Here is a 23,971-nt window from a genome sequence, read left to right as displayed (position 1 = left end):
GATTAATGACATGGTGATTTCAACTGCACATAATAGTGAACTAGGAACAAGAGAATATTGTTCTTGGCTTTGGATTACTCCTTATAAGCTATTGCTTCTTTTGTTATTTTAATATCACTCTAGGAGAGAGGTCAGAGAGGGTATGTCGTCATTCATAACTAGGCGCCAAAACCTCACATCAACCACATTGGTAGGCGCCATAAGCTTATTAGAAAAGTGAATTATAAGAAGTAATTACTACTGTGGTGCCTGTATATAATGTTCTTTATTCTCTTGTATTGCAAAACTAGTGCATGGATGTGAATTTGCCACTGCCCTGTGCCCTCTTCTATGATCTTGGCTCAACTTATTTTTCTTTTGAGGTGAGGTCTAGGAGAGGGTAAACCCCACAGCCATTGTAGTAGTGTTTAATTGCAGACTGTGGGATTATCTTGCTTACCCTGTGTTCTTTTTTCTTCATTAGATCTCCCTCCCCGCAGTCCCTACTCTTTCCTTCCCCCGCTTGATTACCCCAAAAGTCTGCGTGAGTTCCTTAAAACCGAACTTGGGGTTGTCTAGAGGTGGGCCCCCTTTGAGCATCAACACAGCCCTGAGGATTCGTGCGGAGGAGCCTGACAGAAGGCAATATTAAAAGAAGCAACACCCAATGCTTTTTGGGACAAACTGTCCCTTCATCAGGGAAAAACCTGTTAATGAAAATAAATAGCAGATCATATACTTCTGTGGTTCAATATTCACATCAAAACAATAGAAAAATGTAGGGCCTCATTTATTAAAAGTGACGCATTGCTGCGAGAAAACAGCGAGCCGTCACTTTTCATTGCGCCCTCCTTGCGACACCAATGATGCGTCATATTTACCGTATGACACATCATGTCACAAGGAGTTACAGATACGTCAGTATTTCTGACATGTCTGTAGGCACAAAAATGACGCATTGCTGGGGTGTGTCTCAATGGTGACGCAACTCCAGCAATGGGTCATTACACATGGGCAAGTCCCATGTGAAATGCGCCTGCGTCAGTCTTACGCATGCCATAAGGCATGCGTAAGATATTGACACAGTTGCATCCTAAAAGTTGCGCAGTGAAATCTTATAGATTTCACTTCGTCACTTCTACGACCCTTTCTTGCGTTGGAATGCCACCTTACATATATTATACCTGGCGCAGGTATAATGTTGCGCAGGGGTTTACTAAGTGACGCATCAAGCTAGATGCGTTTCTTTGTGAATACTGGTGCGTCACAAAAAGTGACGCACGGGCAGCGCAAAAGTGCCACAAGGGCTCATAAATAAGCCCCTTAGTACTAGCAGATCCACCAATGTTTGTGAGTTACATGTACATTTAGAATTGCGCCATCAATAGATGTGTAAAACCTTAGTATCTTTCCTTAATCACCATATAGAGCAACACCTCTGTCTTAGACCACAGCCTGAACAATATGGAACTTACACACAGTCGATTTCTGTATGCAACACATCAAGAGGCACCACGATTGAAACAATTCCTAAAAGCGATGAAACACGAGAAACAATCGACAAAAGGAAAATGACCAATTCAATGGGAGTCGTGATCAGCATCACCTTGATACATCCTACCTGGTTAAGGAGTTATCCGAATCTCCTGTCTCAACAAAGATCAATAATGCAGCATTTATGTTCATCCCCGTTTTATCTGCTAAAATAAAACCTCAATGACCAGCATGTTCAAAAATATCCGTTTCGTAGAGCACACCACTTGGACTGCCACCGTGAGCTCTAAGCATGCCCCGTTCACAGCCCCTAAGTATACCATTGTAATGGTCTTACCTCTTCTCTGACGCACGGAACCTTAAATCAAGTCATGTAAACCACAACCGTATTTCCCGGCATTCTGCATTTAGGCTATAACTAAACACGCAAGACTTCTTAGGTAGTCGAATATGGGTGCCATCTTAGAATCTCTTTTTCAGATGCCAAACTCTCTTCAGATGATGCAGTGTTATTTCTTTTGGTAAATAAATACTTACATCATTTAGGATTCACTCCCAAACCTGAAACAGAAAGCCAAAACCATTATATATTTGTGATGCACCTCCCCACACAACAATCACCCAAAAGAGTTTCAGATTATGAGCCTTTTTTTCTCAAATGGTGGGCATATCCACTGATCCTGCAATTTCCAAGGAGCAGTCTCCAAGACCAATGTCCAGATTCAGATAAATGTGGAATGCATCACCAGCACCAAGAATAATTATGTCCATCCACTGTCGATTTTATATAAACACTTTTTTTGTTCTTCAAATTCAGTAAAATGGCAGCCAAACAGCCGATGCGTTTCGTCCAACTGGTGTGGACTTAATCCGGGCTTCGCAAGTCAATGTAAATCATGTAAAAAAGTAGGTCTGTGGAGAATAGCAGGTTTCTGTAATCATGGAAAACTGTTCCCTCCTAAATCCAAGGACAGTTGAGAATGTAAGGCTCCTGTGCTGTATTAATGCAAGGGCAAGGCCGTCTGATTCAGCGTCCCCATCGATAATGATCAGTATCGAGGAGTACACTGAATCGGACGATCTTGTCCTCGCATTAATACGGCACAGGAGCCTTATATTCTCAACTGTCCCACAAAGCCCTGATGAAGTCCACACCAGTTGGACAAAACGCGTCCGCTGTTTGGCTGTCAATTAGCTGAATTCGAAGAATAAAGAAAGTGTTTATATTCAAATCGACAGTGGGCATTAACATTCAGAACTGTTTTATTTGTGCTATGTGTTTGGTTTGTAATGATTTTTCTTTGTAATTGTATTTTGTTATGTATGGGGCAGGTGATAATGTATTGCACTGAATAGTGTTGAGATGTTTACATTGTATGTTATGTGTCTTTCAATGTGTCAAGTATAAATGATCATTTTGTTAAAATTAATGTAAAGAAAAAAGAAGAAGAAATTAAAGGTGATTACTGTACTTAAATATAGTGACCATGAAGAAAAATCAAAGTTTGTAGTTTCAGAGTCAGTATTGGCGTATTGTATGTTTGTTGAACTTGTTTTAGTGGCCTAGCCTTTCTGAGTGGGTAAGGGCCCATTCTCCAATATAGATATTTAACCTTTAAAAAGTAATGTTCTTACTTTAACCATTCTGTATCTCTGGCTGTCTCAATACAAGTCTGGGTCAGGGTGACAGCTGGGGTTTGTGCATTCTCTATACATATTCACTCAAATTGAGCTGAGGTGTGCCCTGCATATCATGATGGCCCATCAACAGCTGATGGGTCTTCCTGAGCTAGAGTGGGAGGCAGGATCTGACACTTGCACCTGAATAGAGCTGTGCCTGTCCACACACAAAGAGTTGCATACACCCCTGTAGTGTGTCTGGAACAAGGGCAAAGACGGACAGGGTCTTGTGCACTACAAAGACCTTTCTTTAAGGTATTCCTACTTCAAAGGCTAAAATGGGTATAAGCTGGACCTCTGGCACTAGAACACTTCTGGACCGAGGACATTTTGCCAGGAAGAAGAGCTGTTGTGCTACATGGAGGTACTGCCACTTTGCTGTTTGATTTGCTGTGTTGGCCTGATGCCTAATGCTTCTTGTCTGGGAGTGAGAGGACTGGACTTTACTGTGTACATCCTGAATCTCTAAATGTTCTCCAAGGGTTTGTTGGGCAGGAGGCAATCCTGTTGGAAGTCTCTGGGATATCAAAGACTTCTCCTGCATCTTGCTACCAGCACCTGAGCTCCTATGCTGTGAGTCCTGCTCTGCCAAGTGGTGCCAAATCCAGTCCTGGGCCCTCGGAAGTGAGTGTAAGGTGCTGCAACAAAGAAACCAACACATTGTCATTGAAACCTCATTCGGAATCGGCCAATCCCCAACGAAACCGAGGCATTACTGCTGCCTGTACCAAAGCCGTGGACAACACTCAGCCTGTGTGCGATTCAATGACCTCGGCTTAAAAGACAGCCCTAACTTTGCTGATGCAGCACTTCCGATGTACCGCTGCTGTGGGACTCTCTGACACCACATCACCGATGTCTGTAACACACCATCCCCAATGCATTCCATGATGGTGTGGCTTTTAACCGATGCATTGCCTTCAGCCCTGTGGTTCGCATCAGACACCTCAGAACCGATGCACCGATGACATCAACCCATCAGCAACTTTGCCTGACTGTGGAACTGATGTGTCGCCTCGATACTGACACATCACCACCATTTTTCAGCGCATCATCCCCGAAAATCAACACATCCAAGGTACTGTCAGTGGGTCTACGTGACTTGTGTGTCTGGCGCACGCTTCATCACGAACAGACCTAAGTATTGGATTTGTCCTGGTCAAGCCTGACCAGTTAACCCTCATTGGAGCTACTTATTTCTAGGCACCGTATTTCAATTTAATCTTGCAAAGTTCATAACTTGACTTGAGTCTGTTGGATGTTTTTCATTTTGGTCTTGCTTTACTTAGATAAATATTGGCTGTTTGTCTAAACTGGTGTGGAGTACTTTTGTGGTGTTTTCACTATGTTACTGTATGTGTATATATGTGTGTGTGTGTGTGCTTGTGTGTGTGTGTGTGCGCACAAATACTGTACACAATGCCTCTCTAGTTTAGCCTGACTGCTTTGTGGACAGTTACCAGATGGTGAGTACAGGTCAACTTTTAGAGTGTACTACACTTACCCTGACAAGGATTGTGGGTCCTGCTTGTACAGGGTGCATACCTCTGCCAACCAGAAACCTAATTTCTAACATGTGCCACCCCCATTTAGTCATGTGATACTTTATAGTAAATACTCATTGCAACTGCTCATTCTCCTCAAGCAGGCACTTTTAGAGCCCGCTTTAGACCGTGAACTGTCTTTAGAAAGTCTTCCGGGGATAAATCAAGTTTTGGATAAAACAGGAAATGCTTAGGCCCTCATTACGAGTATGTCTTCGTTCGGTGCAGCTATACCAGAGGTATTCTGGTCAGTATCCATGCTATATGACTTTTCTCCCTGCAATGAGGAATAACTACGCCAGCATAATGCTACCATGTCTTTTTCCATGCAGGTCCCTCAATTCTGGAAAGAAAAACAGTGGCATTTTCCACCTTCTCCGAACAGATAGTGCGGGCGCAGCAGAGGTTGTGGGGGGGGGGGGAGAGGGGGAGGATGGGCTTCTGCATGTCCACGGAGAGCATTGTCTGCTGACCTTGTATAGCTTCATGAGTCGGATGAAGGCCAAACTGTGCTGCTTACCACAGCCCAGTACCCCAGTCCTTGCAGTCTGAAAAAGAGTCCAGTGTCTCCAGGTCCCGAGTTTTGTAGACGAAATAATTTCGGAAACACCTGGTATTGAAGATGAAGAATTTCACCCGGAGTTAATGGTTTGAATGAAATTCCGTCACTCTTAATGAGGGCCTACATTTTCTATTACAACACTTCAGTACTGTTTTGGAGTGCACTACAGTAGAGTTATCATCAACTCGAAGATCATCTTATCCCTTAGCAGAAGGAAATGATACTTTTTAAATAGTGTTCTCGGACCTCCTATCCATTAACATCTGCCCCCAATGAACAGAAAAGGATAATGTGGTCAACTGAATAAACAGAGGATTCTGCTAACGAGGAGGTAACAGCATGAGGAGTGGAGGCAATGCTGCTGATGGCTTTATAGGCCGAGGCTAGATGATAGAGGCTCGGTGTAAGGGGGCCAACCTCTTACATTTGCAGATTCCATTACCATATGCCCAGTCTTTACCACCTTCCTGCACAGACTGGTGTTGACAGGTTGGTGTGACTTGTTGAGATCTACAAAATTCTTACTGGTAAATAGAAAGTTTGTTTCTCATCACCTCAATGAATGAGACAAGTTTAGGAGGTCAGCCTATATAGCCTGCAAGAAAACATCACCGGCCAAACACTTTGGCAGAAGGCACTGCCACTAACAGCTAAATAAAGAAGATTTCCTGGGTGACCATTCCAACTCTTATGGTCGTTCCCACTGTTTGAGTAATACCGGCAACAAGCATCCGAAGGATTGTATGAGTGAAATGCACAGCACCTGGTGATATTATGTGATATCTACCATCACCATGGGCCCAGAAACTCTGATATTGTTATGTGATGTTTGCTACCAAGAGACAGATTTGTACTATGAGCAAGATGCATTTGGACCCAGTTGGAGCTCAGAAAAAAACACGTGTTGTCCAAGTTGCTGACTTGATCCCTCCATCTGCCTCTGTGTGAGAATGTTAGCTAGTCCTATGAACCAGAGGATGACAACATCTAAGGGCAGGAAGTTTGGCTGCCCTTCTATAAGTCAGGAGCTAATTTGATGGACTAGCGAAATTATTTTGATTGCTGTGATTGGAAGGAAAATAGAAGTGCACTGCCACGTGTACGATGTATCAGTTCAAGAACCCCAGTACCGGTAGCCCAGTTGCTATGTGAGGATTGTTTCCCGAGCATGGTGTGCTACTGTGCTTGTAGACATGTGGTGCTACTCACCCACTCTTAAGGATGACTTTACTGAGAGCAGAATTCACAACGTCATCCATTGAGGGGAAAAAGGAATGGCTCAAGTATCTCTGGGGCGAAGCACTGTGCTATGTGGCTTTCCTGAGGCATGTTTCCTGCCCCGAAATTCAATATGTGTCTTTGTGTGCTGATCTCGAAGTTGTGGACATTATCATGCTCACATTGTGGGCTCACCGAGACCATCTGAGCGTTGATCTTAGAGGTAACGTTCTTCTGCACACGGAGTATGCTGTAGCAGAGGTCACTGCCCTAGATGATTTGCTAACAGGTAGCCTGCATAAAGAGTTCACCACCTGACCTGTGACGAAGTGCCCTGTTTTCCAAATTCTGAATCGGGCCCATAGTATTTACAAGTGATGCATTAACTCTATAAAGAGAGGAGCCAATGGCGGCCTGGGGATTGTGTAGATCTATAAATAACTGGAAGCACAGCAATAGAGATCAACAAGGCTAGCTTTCTACTAGACATGAGACTTGCATGGTGAAATAGAAGCAGCTCAACAGGTCTGATTTAATATTAAGCAGTTATGGCATTTGTATCCAGATTTAGAAATTATTCTTTAGTTTAAAAACAACCTTAAGTCTATTATTTTAAATGATTACCTTGCTTATATTGCTGTTAATTTCTATGCTGCGTTGACTATTGGTTCACACCTGCCCTGTGTTCCCTACTGCTCATGGCGATTCTCATGGCAAAATGTATTGTAACATGAGCTGGAAGTCCCCATTTAATTGAGTGACATTTATGTGACTGCCTGTACTTAACATTTGGTAAAGAGGCAGTTCTTTCTCATTGCTATATCTTTTTCTCTTTTACCCTTTTTAGGTCTCAGCTAGATAGTGCGTGCACTGTCCCCTTGAGACATGTTGTATATAGTTTATGGGCTTACGGCCCACCCATAGGCTTCCCAGTTGCTGGTTCCTAATAATTCTCCCCATTTGTCCATGGCATGCATTTGTCATGCCTCTTCCTGTGTTTAGACCTTCCCACGAACAGGGACCAAGTACCATATAAATACACTGCTCACCCTTTTAACATCTGTTCAGGAACTACTTTTTTCTTTCTTTAGGAGCCGTCCTCAGGAGCGCACATGTTTTCACTAGCTCAGAGGGCCGTACCAGTATAAAGGACTGTAAATCATGTTCTGCTCTCGTCTTGTGCCCTTTCCCTGGGCCTGGTCATAGGCTCCATCTCCTTTTTTTGCCCCTACCATCACTGCCCCACCATTGCACTCCTTGCTCCCTCCTCTCTAGCCCTAGGAGATGGCTGAATGCTACTCCTGCGTGTGCTGGTTTTACATAGATCATGCAATACAGACTTTGGCACCTATCCTATTCTCCAGTAATCAAAACTTCTTTTTTTCCTGTAGGTCGTTTTGCCAATAAATCCTTTTTCGTGTAGCCTAAGCCACGAAAAGTTGGGGGAGCGTGAGAAAGGGGAGATTCATCAACTTGCATGCCCAGTAAAGTTCCTTTGTGGCATGGACTTTCAGGCAGACCCTCCCTCTTCTTGGAAATCAGAGCTTTCTCTGACCAATGAGGAAAGTAGGATCTTACATTAGAACAGGATGAGCCCTGTGAGTTTGGTGATTCTGCTGCATTCTGGAGCAGCTGTTAAACCATCATCCTCAAGTTGTAGCCACATCACTTCGTTGATCACATAGAGGGCGGTGCTTGATGACCAGCAGGAATCCCACATAGAGAAGGAGGGGCTGATCAAGTATCCACTTTACGTCACTGCCACTGTGATGTTTTCGAATCCGAAGCCAGTGTTTACCATTTGAGTGACGTCATAACCCCGCCTCCTGAGGGGAGGAGAATTGCCATGGAAGTCAGACCCCAAGCAAAAAACAAAAAAAGTAATAATGTGAGCACACTTATATTCATGAGCTAACACATAAGACGCCTGTGCTGCAACAACAACAGCAGATACCGACTGTTCCTGATCTGGGTACCAAAGAACTGTGCAGTCCCATTGCAAACAAATTAAAGACTTCCCAATATAAAGCACACCTGTTTTATTTCAGCAAAAGAACTAGACCAGCATTGGCATCACGTCACCTGTCACTGACCCAACAGCTTCGTTTGAGACATTAGCACTTTGTTCACACTCAATAACAAGGGACACTTTAGATTGAAAGTGCAAAGCAAATGGGGAGCCTAGGAGAGTGGAAGTGAGCTGCGGTTAACATGTGAGGGCAGGGTCTTTAGTAGCGATGTCACCATTCTAATTGTTAATTGAATAGTTAAATAGTTGGACTGGCCTACTTGTATCAGAGGAGAAAACCTATATCCTATAAAAAATGAAGGGGCATATTATCAAGGGGGTTTATCTCCGCTTTTTTGGCTTTAAAAGCCAAGAAAGCGGAGATAAAATTATCTCCCTATTACCAAGCTGTCGCTAACACCAGTTAGTGACAGCTAATAGGAGATAGCGACCATCTTGGGCCCCGCTTTGCATGTCAGTGATATTTATCACTAATGACATGCAAAGTGGGCGTGCCAAGATGTTAGAGACTGAAAACAGTCCCTAACATCGCTATCTCCTATTATCAACTTTTGGAGATATTCGCGCTAAGCGCGAATATCTCCAAAAGCTAACACCTGCCCTGAGCAGTTCTTAGCCATGTTATCCAATGGGAGGTGGATAACATGGCTAAGAGCATTTGCTCGATAATGCATGAATATCGCTGACTTCTCAGCGATATTCATGCATTGCGGCCGTTTTTTATCGCATTTGCGATAAACCTTGATAATAGCAAGGTTTATCTGCGATAAAAATCGCCGATGTGCGGCGATAATTTTTGTCTCTAAACAAGTTAGAGACAAAAATTATCGCTAGTTGTTGGTAATATGCCCAGAAGTGTGCAACCCTAGGCTTGGAAGAGGCGCTATTTAGTGCATAATAGTGTTTCTTCATAAGTGCCCCCTTTGGAGCACTGGCAGTCCAATGTCCGCCTTTGACGTGGCCCCTTCCCCAATTTGTCAATAAACCCCATGCAATTAGGCGCCTTAGCCCACCCTCTTGCTGGCCACATGCACTTACATCAGCGTCTGATGCCAAGCATCTGAGGGCATTCTGCTCCAAACCCTCTTCTGCTGATAAATGTCCAGCTATTTTCTCCTAACACATTGCAACTATCCCTTCCTCACACCTTGTAATGCCTAGCCTGGCTGACACATGTCCATTCACCATGTGACGCCCTGGGCCTACTGTCTGCTCTTCAATGGCATTAGTGCGCTTCCACCCACATTGCTATGATTTCCCTATGCACTGCAGGTACACATGTCCCATCTCCTGCTGATGTTATGCCTGCCTTCTTGTTATCACTGTATATTCCTTGCCTCTGCTGACACCAAACACCCCCAACCAGCGCTAGACTGGAAGTTTAAATCAGCCCTGCCAACATTTTCAAACTATCCACTCATAGGCGTCAGTGGTATGAATGGGTCGTGGACTCAAGCCCATCCTGTTCTGAAAACAGCTTCCTACCCGCACCCTGCTGGATAAGTGCCAGAGAGGCAGAATGGCAAGTCTAAAGCTACGTCCTCCCTGTTCTGGTATACAACACCATCCACACAAGTCCCTCTCACCCTCTGCTGCCTCCAAGTCCCATTAAGGCACTTGTATCAACCAATCCAGCTGAGTGACAACACTGTATGACTCTCCCTCTGGTGCCAGCAAGCATTTAACTCAGTGACTACCCGTTCACTCCCTGATGACGTCATGACTACCAGTTTACCAAGGCCAATGTCATGCCCACCCCACCTGCTATCACCAAGCATCAGCAACCTCTGTTGATGTAACCCTGCCACCTGCTCCTAGTCGGCCCTCTGCTATGGGCCTGCCTGCCTGTTTTCTACCAAGTTCTATCTACCCACTGCTGAGAATATGCCTCTCCCATACTTTCTTGCCATGTAGTTCTGACATATGCTAAACACTAATCTCGGCACCGTGTTTAGCACCTAAAGCTCACTGCTTACTTTCAGCCCATCCACTGCTAGCCCTTCTCCCTACTGACAGCTGCCTTTTTAGGTTTGGCTCACTGATAGCTTTAGGTTTGTCGTGACCTTCAAGTAATAGAAATACGTAAATAAAAAGGGCAAAGCTCTGTACATACACGTTGAGGCTTTGGGTGAGTATCCCTCTCAATGTGTTTCTCTGTTTAGCTGTCATTCATATTTAACTAATGCCCACCACAGCATGGGGCGGTGAATCAGCTATTTTAGCCAGTGTTTCTCTTGCACTGTGCGTGACAGGAGTTTCCATAATCACATGTACACATCCTCCTAAAAATAAGTGCACTTCAGTACCGGGGCTGGTAGGCCAGTACTTTACTTTGTCAATGTTTCTTTTCTTTCCATTCTTGATCCTTTTTTTATATTTTGAGCCATCCTTGTGTCTTTAAAGTTGGTCTTAAAGTTAGTCATTCAAAGGCAATAATACCCTCTGTGTGTGCCAATCATAATTGTCTGCTCAATAAGTGTATCTGTACCTGTTCTAAGTTCACCTGCTAGGAAGCACCATATCGCCATAATAAAATGCCATGTGATAGTTGATGCTTTTTAAAAATGTTAATATTTGTTTTTGCAGACTTATAGCTGGCACTTTATATTTCTTTCTTCTCTTTTTGTTTGTGGCATATGCTCCTTCCTGCCTGCAGACAGTGCTGTTCTCTTTTGAAATTTGCTCTGCCTCTACAGTTCATCAGCCTTTTACAAGATTTCGAGAGTCTTTACATGAAATGTACTTTTCAACATATGCTACTTTTGAAATATTGTACCCTCACACACATTTGTGCAGAGTGGTTTTTATTTGTAAATAATCTTATGACCGACTGACTGAAAATGTATACCCATCCAGCTAAGTCATGAGCCCCCTTGCTCCTCTTGCCAGCTACACATTTTAAGATTTTGGATAAGGAGAAGGTGATACTTAAAAAGGAATCTGTGATAAATCCTTGTCATTTTTTTAACGTTATGGTTTTGTCTACTTGCTGTCATAATGACTTTGGTTTGATTTTGACAGCTCTAAAATATTTGTAGAAGTGCATTGTTCTTGTATTTGGTGTTTTGGGTTGGTATTCCAAAGGACTCAAAAGAGAGTGCTTTGGGTTATTTCGTTATTGTCATTGCCATTAGCATTGACAACGCATTGATGACGCCTATACCCCTCGGATTGCCGAGAATTATTGGTTTTGCCAATGCCTGTTAACATGCCTGTGACCTCATCTGCATTGGTGTGTGCCACTCTCCTAATACTTCCATTCATCCGCCCGGCAGACAAAATGCCTCCACAGACTTTAATGAGCTCACCCACTTTTCAGACCTATCTCACCATCCCAAAAATTTTCATTCTCCATTCACCTTAAGGGTATCACCCTCTCAAACGCCTCACTTCACCCTCAGTTTTAGGTCGAGCATTCGAGACATCTTGTATATACTTTAGTATATACGTATATGTGTATGTGCTCTGTGGGCTCTGGAGATCAGCCCTAGGACTTGTCTGCTTCCGTCTGCTTCAGTTTAGAGATTTTTTTTCTGTTCAACTGCCCCTATTTAACTGTCGTAACAAAAAACGACCACCAGATGTCAGTAAAATACCAGAATTGCTTTCTACCTAGGGATTTTTTTTTTCTGGCAACTGCCTCTATTTAACTTTCTTGGTATAAAATGATCAGCAGAGGTCAGTAAAATACCAGAATCACTTTAGCATTCTCTAGATTCCATTCCATAGAAATTGTCTTCCATGAGCACCTGTAGACAGTAATATTTTTTTCAAATCTTGTATTTTCAGTGATATGTCCACCGAAGGCCATGATTTTATATTAAAAACAGCTTCGGACTATTCCATTTCCAGCTGAAAGGCAATATTTATCTCCATGTGTTCCCATACCTGGCGTGCCACGCAGTTTGATGCTTATTTTCCCTCCATGTTAACGAACAGTAGATGTTTCAGCACCCAGGCTAATGTGCTGCATAGCTAAATACGTATAAGGTCCCAAAGGAGAGACCGATTGCATTTCAAATGCTTGTTGAATCAATTGGTCGATGGGTGTGGTATAATGAATGCACTGATTTCCAGATCTCTGAACGAATTGAAAGTGACCATAATCGTCAGTATCCAACATGTCAAACTGCCTAAAATATAACCCAGAGTTAAACCTCACAAACACTGGGCAAGCTAGGAGAAGCACTTGAGAGGGTGTGCCCGGACGGTTTTAAGAAGGATAAAATAAACTGCTCGCCTATGAGACCATACGCAGAACTGTGCTGCTCATAGTTTTTAGAGTCCTGTTGCAAAACACACATTGGAATGGTTCAAATTATTTTGACCAACATATATAATTAATAGAAATATTCACCATGATGTTGTGAAAGTACCAAGGACAATTATTACACTGACATAATGCTAAAAGAAATAGACACTTATGGACAAACTTTTGGTATTAATGATTCAGGTTAAAGAAGAGCAGCAAACCCAAGAATTTAAGGCCAAGATGTACGGCCATTTTTTGTGGTTGCAAAAGGGGAATCAACCCATTTGCGACTGCAAAAAATGGTGGTGGTATGTACAAATGCTATTTTGAGAGTCACTGACTCGCAAAATAGCGTTTGTGACTCGGTAATAGGAAGGGGCGTGCCAAGGCCATCCCTTTTTAATAGCTACTCTAAAACCAATGTGCTGTTGTTTTGCGACTGCATTTATGGTTGGAAAAGACTTGCAGTTTACCACCTACTTTAAGTAGGTTGTAAACCCCTTGCAAATTGGTAGGGGTCCCCAGGCATCCCCTTCACCTTTGTGAATGGGTGCAAAAATATTTTTTAAGAGCAGGCAGTGTTCCCATGGAAATGAAAACAGGCTGCATTTCAAGAAAAAACTGCTTTATTGAAAAAGCAGTACCAGACATGGTGGTCTGCTGCCCCAGCAGGCTACCATCCCTGTGAGTGCTAGCCATTCCCAATGGGGTCACAAATTGCGCTTGCCTCATGAATATTGATGATGCGTGCAATTTACGACCCCATTGGGAATCACAAACAGTGTCTGAGACACTGTTGTACATTCAGTTTAGCGAGTCGCAATCCTGCGCAATTTGCAATTCGCTAAACGGAGTGGTCATACATCTGGCTCTGTATCCGAAGATAAATACCACTGATGTTTTTCTATAAATAGCAGCAGATCACTGGGACACCCATCTGAGCAATATTTATGAGGCCTAGATGTGACGAGTAAATTCAATTTAAAGAATTATACCTATGCATTTCCCCAAAATGTCACCCTTCACCATGCTTTACAAGCAAGTGGTAAAAGCAAATGTTCACATTCTGTTGGTCAAGCATGCTTTGAAGACTAACTCAGAAAGGTGGGGCTTAGTCCTAACTCCAATATTTATAGAGTATTTCTAGAAATGTTATATCTCTTGATAAATGCTGAGGGTCTTATCATCCCTGATGTTTAATAAGGGTAATACATCGCACCATGAGCCATTGTGGAGTGGTGTGGCTCACTGGTTAGAGGCAGCAGACCCGGAAGCAGAGGACGGCCTGGAGCCAGGGTTCAATTCCCGACGCGGCAGGGTCGTGGACCACGGTCAGCGGACTCGATAATTCTTGCCTCGGTGCCTACTCTAACCAGGGATCACACTCGGCAACTCTGGGCATTAGCTTGCCTCATCTCCACAACGGCCCCATACATACGCCAGGGATACCTGGTTTCACCCTGGAGATACCCAGTAGGGACCATCTCACAGGGAAAGCCAGGACGGGTTCCCCAGCGGTCTACAGCGCGGAGATAGCCCATGTGGGGTGATTCATGCGCTTCACAAGACAACATTACATGACATGAGCCTAATAGAACCATGGCCTTGGTAAGTTCCCCAGGCCAAATTTTAAGTAGGCTTGCCAGTGGAAAAGGCAAAGACATTCTGGGGCAGATTTATGAGTTCTGGCGCATCTCTGCAAATCAGCAGGGATGCGCCAGAACTGATGCATCACGCAATTCCCTCCTTGCGGCACCATGGTGCAAGGAAGGGCAGATGCGTGACGCATCTTGTGGTGTACGGGCGGTGCATTGCTGGAGTAGCGTCGCAAGTGCGACGCAATTCATGCAATGTACAGAGGGCGCCCATACATAACATGGTGCGTCACTGATTTGACGCAGCAGCGTCGTAAAACTGACTCAGTGAAATCTTGTAGATTTCACTGCGTCAGTTTTACAGGGCTTTCCTACGAGGAAACGCCCACCCTGCGACAGAACGCCCACTTGAAACCTGACACAGGTTCCATGTGGCGCAGGGCTTTACAACGTGACGCATCTGCCTAGATGCGTCACGTTGAAAATGGGTCGCAGGGATGCGCCACGTTTCCGCGCCGTTGCATCACGCAACGGCATCGTAAACGTGGCACAAGTCCGACATAAATCTGCCCCTCTATCTTTAATCAGATAGTGCAATGTCTGGTTAATTCTCTGATGTGTGCTGTATTGGTGCTGACCATTGTAGCTAATAGGTGCACCAAAGGAGTTGATTTTAATCACTATTATACATCAAAGTGGAGCTAAGCTAGACTTGCGAACCGCAAACTTGGGAAGAGAATTTGTTGTCTCAGTGGTGTTTGAAGGGGACGTGTTCATGCATCAGGATCTTCACTTAGCTGATGCACGTGAGACTTAAATGATGACTTAGTAGCAGGTGATCTGAAACCCTCAAGTATGGGAGTGATACCCTGCTACCAAAAGGGACAGGATTCAATATTAATGAAAACATCGAACAGTCCCTCTTGTGATTCACTCTCGTATTCTCACACCAATATACTCATCTTTTTTTGTGGATACCCTCATACATTTATCATCCACTCAGCTATCTGAACACTGAATCCTGTTTAATGTATAAATGTCTCCTTTATTCAATTTAAACTGCCGGCTGTGACAAGTTAGTGACATCTGTTATGTAGATTTTCTGCGTAACCAGACAGTAATAGGCTGACAACCAGATCTGGATATACTCTCCAAACAAGCTATAGGTAATTCACTTACTGTGAACCTGAGTAAAACACAGGTTATGCTATATTATGAACGGCTCAGCCCAAATCGGATCTTTGCAATGAATCGTATTTCATGGATAAGGTCCATACAAGACTATTCTTGACCATCTCACATATAAAAAATAACATAAAATGGTAATTTACAGATGACTCGGAACTAAGCATGGGCGGAAAATCCGTTCCGCTCACGGGTTTTTGCGGATTTTCGGTAAATTCGCAATCCGCGAACGCTCGCAAATTTACTGAAAATTCGCACGCAGCGGATTTTTTTTTCTTGGTGATACAATTTTGCGGCGTGCGGTGTAAGTTCGCAATTGCGAACATGTAGGTGCGGCGGGCAGCAACAATCTCGCACTCGCGAAATTACAAAAATTGCAATTCTGCACAAGAAATCTACTAGCAAGCAGCATAGACCTTCTGAAAATGATGATTTTTATCAGAATAACTCCTCAGGTTGACATTTGCCTGCACTTTTTTGGATTTAAGGCCTTTTGATTTTCTTTGGATAACTTTTGGATTAGAAATCAACTTTCTCATATAAGCTTGTTTGGGGCATTACAGTTGCTGTAATGCTGTTCTGCAGAAAAACGAGTTTTGCAAAAGTGAAAGCATTCAGCAGGTTCAAAAGTTCAAACTCATCATTAGTAACCATTCCCTGTAGTGCTTCCTGACAAGGGCCCCTCCAGAGTTCAGTTGCTAGTTGCAACAATTGTATGACCCTGCTCTGACCCTCACAGCAGGCTCATAGAATAGCTACAAGTAGGCCACAAAGGTCCTGGAAAAAAAATTGCACTGCAACAGAAAGCAAATTACAGATAAGGAAGCAGGTGCCAGACTGGAATTTTAAAACAGTGACACATTAATAAATCAACCCCAAATTAATTCATGTCAGTTGAAGCAGGCAGGTGTGCTTGCTTTTTCCCCCCATAATCTACAGTGATGATGAACCAGAGGGTGGCATTGATGTACCAGATGGTGGCATGGGTGAAACAGAGGGTGGCAGGGGTGAAACAGAGGGTGCTGGGAACCTGTGATGATAAACCAGACGTAGAAACAACATAATCGCGACCGTTGCGAGCCGACATGTACGTTCGCAATTGCGAACTGGTACAAAACCCTCGGGAACTGGCAGAAATCCTTGCGAACTGACAGAAATCCTTGCGAACACACACAAAAAAAAAATTCGCAAATTCACGAGAATTCGTGGATTTTGCGGATTGCGAGTTCGCAAATTCGCAAAATTCGCGAACGCCCGATTCGCAAAATTCGCCCATGCTTACTCGGAACAGCACACACTCCATCTTCCATGTAGCTTCTTAGCAGCCCCTGTTTTTAAACGGAACTGCTGCTGTTCCATTGGCAATTAAGTATTTTTGGGGGGTCAAAGGCCTTATGATTTTATTTCCTGTGGCGTAATTGCCAATGCTGCTGTCCGCATGATTTTGCTCAATGGATGCCACCTAACTTCCTGAAAAAGGTTAGGAGGTTGATTAGCAAACATTACAAAGGCACTGTCACTGCTTCATATGGGTTTTGATCTTCATTTATTATTATTTTTTCCGAGCTCTTTGTTACAAAGTAAACGTTGAGCGTTGCCTGCCAATATTTCATGCCCTGAAATGACCTCATATTTATTTACTGCTTCATTTGCAGATGGGTAGTCCGTGTCCACCAATTGTTGCCAACCTTCATCTGAACACCAAAGCAAATAATGTATATCTGCTCTTTTTACAGCTCTACAGCACTTTCAACTCCCCGAAGCTGGTCAGAGTCGCCCTGGAGAAATCGCTGAAGGACCTCCAACTGGACTTTATAGATCTCTATCTCATTCACTTACCTATGGCTTTGAAGGTAAACCACCTGGATAAACACTATTGGACATTTACACCTGTAAAATCTAAAGCCTGATCTTGTAAAGGATGAATGACCTACTTATGCCGTGGTCACCACAGTCCAATCAAATATGTTATGATCCTCGAATAACTCCCTCCCTTGGCTCCCACTCAATATGTGATTTTCTGAAATCCGAAGATCCTTGCTTATTTCTGTATTTCGGAAGTTAAGTTGCTTGCTTTAGTATTTTGTGTTGGAATGATCAGTCACATATTTAAGGCCCTACACAACAAAGGCTACCAACTACCTAAACAATCACATCTCCTTTCACCAACCCCCCCCCCCCAGACACCTCCGCTCTGCTGGAGTCCTACTCACACACATCGCACAACTACACCAAAACAGATCTGGAGGGAGGACCTTCTCATACATCACTCCCAGCGTGTGGAACTTCCTCTGAATATACATCAGAGCCGTATCACTTCTTGAGTTGAGCAAGAAACTGAAGACCTGGCTTTACCTCCCCCCCCCCACCATCGGCCCCTCCCTCAGGCAAGACCAGACACACATAGTGCCTGGATACCCTCACGGGTGGCAGTGTGCGCTCTACAAATACGCATGACACAACACACATCATTTATGCAAAGATATAGTACACAGATGAGTAGAATGTAATATGGTATTTGTTACCTTTGTGGAGTGTGGGGATGAGCCATGATACAAGAGAGGTGAGGCCTTGAGTGAGCTGTGCGGCCCTTCACCGCCCTCAAAATGACAATATATACTGTATTACATTTAGGTGACCTCAATGTATGGTTCATATGTGGCACTTATAAACAAAAGGATATACCTATATCTAAAGCACAAAGGTTTAAATCCATTCAGTGAGATGGAATCCCAATAACTTGGCTTTAGGAGTGTGGCAGAATTAGGTTTAGTCTTTCAACTGATTCCAGAATGGAATCTGTGGCACAATGAGCATCTTTTTGTCACGTTGGTTAGGCTCTATGGTAATGACCAGTTTGTTTTTTCAGCCATAAGAGTATCAAACAAAGTCTAAACTGTTTACATTTTTGAACATCTGTGTTGTAAAATCGAATACTATGGCTTGTATTTGAAAAAGGTCAAAAAAGTTCCAAAGAAAGAAATTTAAAGATATAGGGTGTATGCTGTTTGTGTGGCGAGTGAATGAAAATACAGTATGAAGAGAGTATGAGAGTGTAAATGGAAGAATGCTGAATGTTAGTAGAAGATTTTATCAAGTAAGATTTTGGTGAGGTGCAATGTTTAAAGATTGATGGAGTTGTAGAAATGTATAATTTTGACATGGAAAAAAATAAATAAAAGAAAAAGATTTATTTCAGACAGAAAAAGAAGTCTATGGTACATGTTGTTGGATTCTCAAAATGGCCTCTCGAAAAAATGAGTAAGAGTAAGGTAGTAGTATTGGCATTCGTATCGTTCTTTTTTGTATGGTAATAACAGACATTTTGATTTTACACTTTAGTAATACATGTGTAAATCAGTGTATATTTAAATGCTTGATCTAAATGGCATCTGTTATTGGGCCACATTTAGGTTCTCTGGCCGAGGCAGTGTGCAGAAGGGGTTGGCTCCTGAGGGCTCTTGGTCTCATGACCTTCGCCCAACCCCTGCTGTTCGATGCACAGCAGGGGTTGGCCACCTGCAGCAGGAAAAGCGCACTGCCTGGCCATAAGCCAGGAACTGTGGTCAATCCCCTCTGAGTGAGGTTGTGCACAGTAGACGCTGGCAAACCATGGGGCTCTGGGTGCCAGGCCCTGTACCGAACTGATGCTGGATAAATGAAATTAAGAATTCACTGAAAAAACTAGATTAAAGTGAAGTCATGGTTAGCTTTGTTTATAACACCTTACCTTATGTTTAAAAAGCCTTAGAAATGCAGTTAAAAGCACAGTTAAAGTACAGCTATGTTTAATAATTAAAACCAATCTGCAACCTACAGCTCTCACAATACCCTTGCAAACCATTACTCACACACCAAATGCAAAGCTTAGGCCCTGACAATATTAATAGTAATAAGTAACGACACCTAAAAGTACAATATAACGATAAACCAACGCTCACTTGATCGCTAAATTAATTGCAAATGCATAGTAGTCTCCTTTATGGTGTTAAGGTTAATTTTAATGTAATCAGATCTGTAAGATTATTTACAACATTCTGTATTGCATTAAGGGTGAGATCATGAAATTGCATATGGTGTATAAATTATGTTTTGCATGGCCTGGACTGCAGTCGAATCTCTGGGTTGTCAGTGTTGCAGAGGGACACTACAAGGCTGTTGGATTCAAGCAGGATATCTGCTAAACAGTGAGTAAGAGGCTTCACACATCTTGGTTAGTCTCAGCCTTTTACCTACCAGATACTAGAATCATAGACCTCTAGGGCACTGTAGCACACCATGGCTATACCATGGGACTTGCAGAAGGCCTGTAGATTTTTTGATTCAGGCATGGGCGACACTCTACCTGCAAAATCCAAGTAAATTGCATAAGTAAAAAAAGACATCAAAGTAAAAAATATACATAGAGACCAATTCACTAAATAATTAGTATTATACGCCAAGAGTAGATAACATTTATATACGGATGATAATTATGCCTACTTTCCCAATTGCATTGTATTGACACACATGGGTGACTTGCTATACCTTTTGTGATACATATGTATATATCGCCTAAATGAAGCATCAGTAGTATTTGCAAATTTGTGGATTTTTATATACAACAGTTTTTTTCCTTTGTCCAATTGTTTCTCTTCACATATTCTGTAAAAACTGCACTGAGGGTCCACCTGCGCACATTTTCTGCACGAGAAATTGGTACTCAGATAGTAGTGGAAAGTGTATTCCTACATGTTTGCATATACCCAAAGGCTTTGCAGCAATTTTCACACAGATTTTGGGGGACCCTGTTCAGAACAAATATGAATATATTAGTTATATTTCAGCAAATTAAAGCCTTCATTACACCAATCATGTTACCGCTACCTAAAACGTTTAGAAACAGGAATGCACAAAAAGATCCGCAAGCTCAAACTGCTCAGCCAAGGAGTACTACAATAGTGCTTAAACAAGCCTTTATTAAGCCATTTCGTCTTTTTGATGTTGATTTTGTCTTTCATTTTGTTGGTGGGTAAGTCATAAGTCATTTATTTATGATTTTGGAACTCCGAAGAGATCCACATAAAAACGAAAACCAAAATAAAACATACAATCTCGAACCATAGAACAAGATATACAAATAGACAAAATATTATAATTTATCTAATAAAATCCATGTTAATAATCGTAACGACCATATAAAATTAATACATGTCTAAAAAACATTTTAAAAAGTTAAAAATCCTATGACAGAACATTTCATTAGGTGGATTATAGATAGCGTCTGTAAATGCGGAGGCAGACAGAATAGATAGTTGTAAGCAGATCGGCCTCATCCACTTACGTCGATGAGGTAGAAGAGCGGGACATATAAAAAGCACGTGAGTAACATCCTGAATAGAGTTATTACACAAATTACAGACCGGGGAGGACCCGTACCATTTGAACAATATATTATTTAGTGGGAGAGTACCCGGCCTCAGTAAAAACCAAAAGCGGCGCACTCCATGCGGGAGGTTCCAAATAATGTAAGATTGCGCCTTCTTTATCAGACAGGAGTCAATAGCCAGATGAACGCCCTTCTTTAGAATGCGTGCTTCCCTGTCCATAGTGAAACTTAGTTTCCAGGTTGCCTGTTTCAACAAAGCTTTTAGCTGATATGAAGATAAATTAAAAAGTACAGATTTGTCCAATTGAAGTAAGTCAACCGCAGTTCTAAAATTCTTTACATATAATGATTGCTCTTTTAGGGTTCCTAATAATTCTTTCCTGATAAAAGAACGTAATGTACCAAGTTCACCCTTTACAAGGTTTGAGACCCATCGCACTATCCCTGCAAGACCCTGTACCCAGCTTCTTCGCAAACCAAATTCCAACCTAAGAGCGGCAACAGGGCAAGCAGAATTAACCGTGGCTAAGGAGCGCAACATTTTGCCTATTGTTGTATGTAAAAAGCCCCATTTGCTTAAGTAAAGTAATTCAATACCATACAACAGGGAGGGGGGAATTTTGGCACGGAAAACCTCTAATAGGAGTGCAAAATGTCTTCTCCCTGTGGATCTATAAAGGGAGATTAGGCTTTTCCCTTGTGCTAACGCTTTACGATTAATGTTTTCTATGTGAGCCTTGTCACTTAAGTTTCCGCACACTGTTTTTCCTAGGAAGACATATGATATGACCAATTCCAAATTTTGTCCACCTACAGACCAAACAAAGTTCCCGTACTTCAACTTTTTCCTTCCCTGCATGCACATTAATTTACTTTTAGACACGTTTATCTTTAGGTGATGGGCCACTGCATATTCATGTAATGCCTACTAACGCCTATTTAGACCCCTTGGTGTTAGGTCCAATATTAGAATGTCGTCAGCATAAAGCAAACAGACAATCGATTTACCCCCCAGTAAAGGGGCGATACCATCACTCAAAGACAAGGCATAGGGGAGGTCAGATATATATAATGAAAATAATAAAGGGGCCAACAAGCAACCTTGTTTTAGGCCGTTTGTTGTAGGACTAATTTGGGATAAACCTCTTTCCCCTCCCATCAAGACTCTACACCAGGTGTCCGTATGAAGGGCTCGGACTAACTCCAGTAGAATGGCCGGCATGCCGAGGTCCGACAGTTTTCTCCACAGCAAAGGACGATCTACTTTGTCAAATGCTGTGGAGAAATCTATGAAAGCTGCATACACCTTCCCTCCTCGGCCTTTAACATATTTGTCGGTTATCACCTGCAATGCCATTAGGTTATCTATGGTTCCATGCTTTCGCCTAAATCCAGTTTGTTCAAAGGGTAAAAATGTTCCCAAGCCCACCCAATCATTGATTTGCATCAAAAGGCATTTGGCAAAGACTTTACCCACGGCATCCAGAAGTGCAATTTGTCGATAATTTTGTGGAGCATCACGGTCTCCCTTCTTGAACAGGGGGACTAATATACTCCCCTTCCAAGAAGGGAGAACCGTTTTATTTGCATAACAAAATCTAAACACCGGGAAAAGGATTTTGCTCCACATAGTACTGTTTTGTTTCAATACTGAAATTGGGAGCTCATCCGGGCCCATCGCCCCTGAGGAGCGCATGGCCTTGATGGCTAGTTCAACAAACTTTTCGGTGGGGGAATCATATGGTGAGAGATCTGCATTTGATCCATTTTGATCAATTACAAATCCATTACCTGCGTAAAGGTTCTGGATGTAACTAACCCATGTTGTTGGTGGGTATAGCTGGCCTATCTAACCTGTTACTGCATTTATTCAAAAAACGTAGCAAAGCTCCAGCGTATTGGCCTATGGGAGAATTGTTTTTAACTGATTGCTCAGCCCTGGTGAAATTGGTATCCCCTCGTATTCCCAAATAGTTTTTTTTTTTTATTCTTTTTATTTCACAGAAGAACGAAGAAAAAACATCAGGTGACAGTAGCAGTTCTCTCACTGATCATTGTTACTTTCCCATATGTACAGAATACTAAACACAATATAGAAAATCTTGAGTCATGGGGATTCATGCTCCTCATCCTCTGCCTTCCTTGTCGGGGGCACACAAATCTCTCCACGGTAGCTATTCCAGGCCCCCCAAACCTTTCCCCACTTCTCTGGACATCCCCTGGCTACATATACCGACTTTTCCCTAAACATGCACCCGTCCAAGTCTTCCACCCATTTCGAAACTCGGGGCGGCTGACTGGCTCCCCACGGCTGAGCTATATTTCGTTTCGCTATCATATATGCCAACGCTACCCACTGTTTACCGTAGACACTTAAGTCCGTGGGTTCCCAAACGTTTAGTATACACCTGCGGGCTTCTGGCTGGATCTCCACCACCATGACCTCTCGCACCTCATCATGAATCTTCACCCAGTAGTCCCGTACCTCCGTGCAGTGCCACAAAATATGCATAAAATTGCCGAGCTCTCCACACCCCCTCCGGCACTCTCCACTCTCCACTCGACCCATACAAACCAGGCGGGGTCCCGTAACATATGACCTATGAAGGATTTTCAACTGCACTAATCTAAGCCTCTTCTGAATCGCTACCACTTTCGGAGAGGAGACCGCCTCCTGCCAGTCTTCATTGTCCAGTTCCACCACATCTGCGTTCTATTGTGTTCTGATGTGTCCCAACGGGTCCCCCATATTATTAATACGTTTTTTGTATATCAGAGAGATAGTGTTCTCCAGGAGATGCCCGTCCAAAACTCGGTCCTCGAGAGGGGAAGCATCGGGAGGCGCAGTATCTCTAGGAATGTGCGTAAGCAGAGCATGTCTAATCTGGAGATAACGGTAGTGCTCATTATCATGAAGTCTGTATTGTTTTTTCAAAGAGTCAAACTTATGCATTCCGTCTCTTCCCCACACATCTTTAATCCGCGTGATACCTATTAGGTCCCACTTATCAAAGCACTTGGACTTCCACAGGTTTCCAAGCCTCTCCGAACTCCATAGGGGAGTG

General features: G+C 43.0%; 1 protein-coding gene across 1 annotated transcript in view; it reads left to right on the top strand.

The window, feature by feature from the left end:
- The window catches only part of LOC147734674 (estradiol 17 beta-dehydrogenase 5-like), a 399,626-nt gene that overhangs the window by 133,579 nt on the left and 242,076 nt on the right, over positions 1–23,971 (top strand). The window contains exon 4 of the mRNA XM_086952968.1: positions 17,275–17,391. Coding sequence (XP_086809094.1) covers positions 17,275–17,391 — 117 coding nt within the window. The remainder of the gene's footprint in view (positions 1–17,274; positions 17,392–23,971) is intronic.

This window comes from Lissotriton vulgaris, chromosome 1_2 (assembly GCF_964263255.1).
Source record: "Lissotriton vulgaris chromosome 1_2, aLisVul1.2, whole genome shotgun sequence".
NCBI classification, from domain to species: domain Eukaryota; kingdom Metazoa; phylum Chordata; class Amphibia; order Caudata; family Salamandridae; genus Lissotriton; species Lissotriton vulgaris.
The sequence above is the reverse complement of the archived record's forward strand: the minus strand, read 5'-3'. Positions and strand labels throughout refer to the sequence as shown.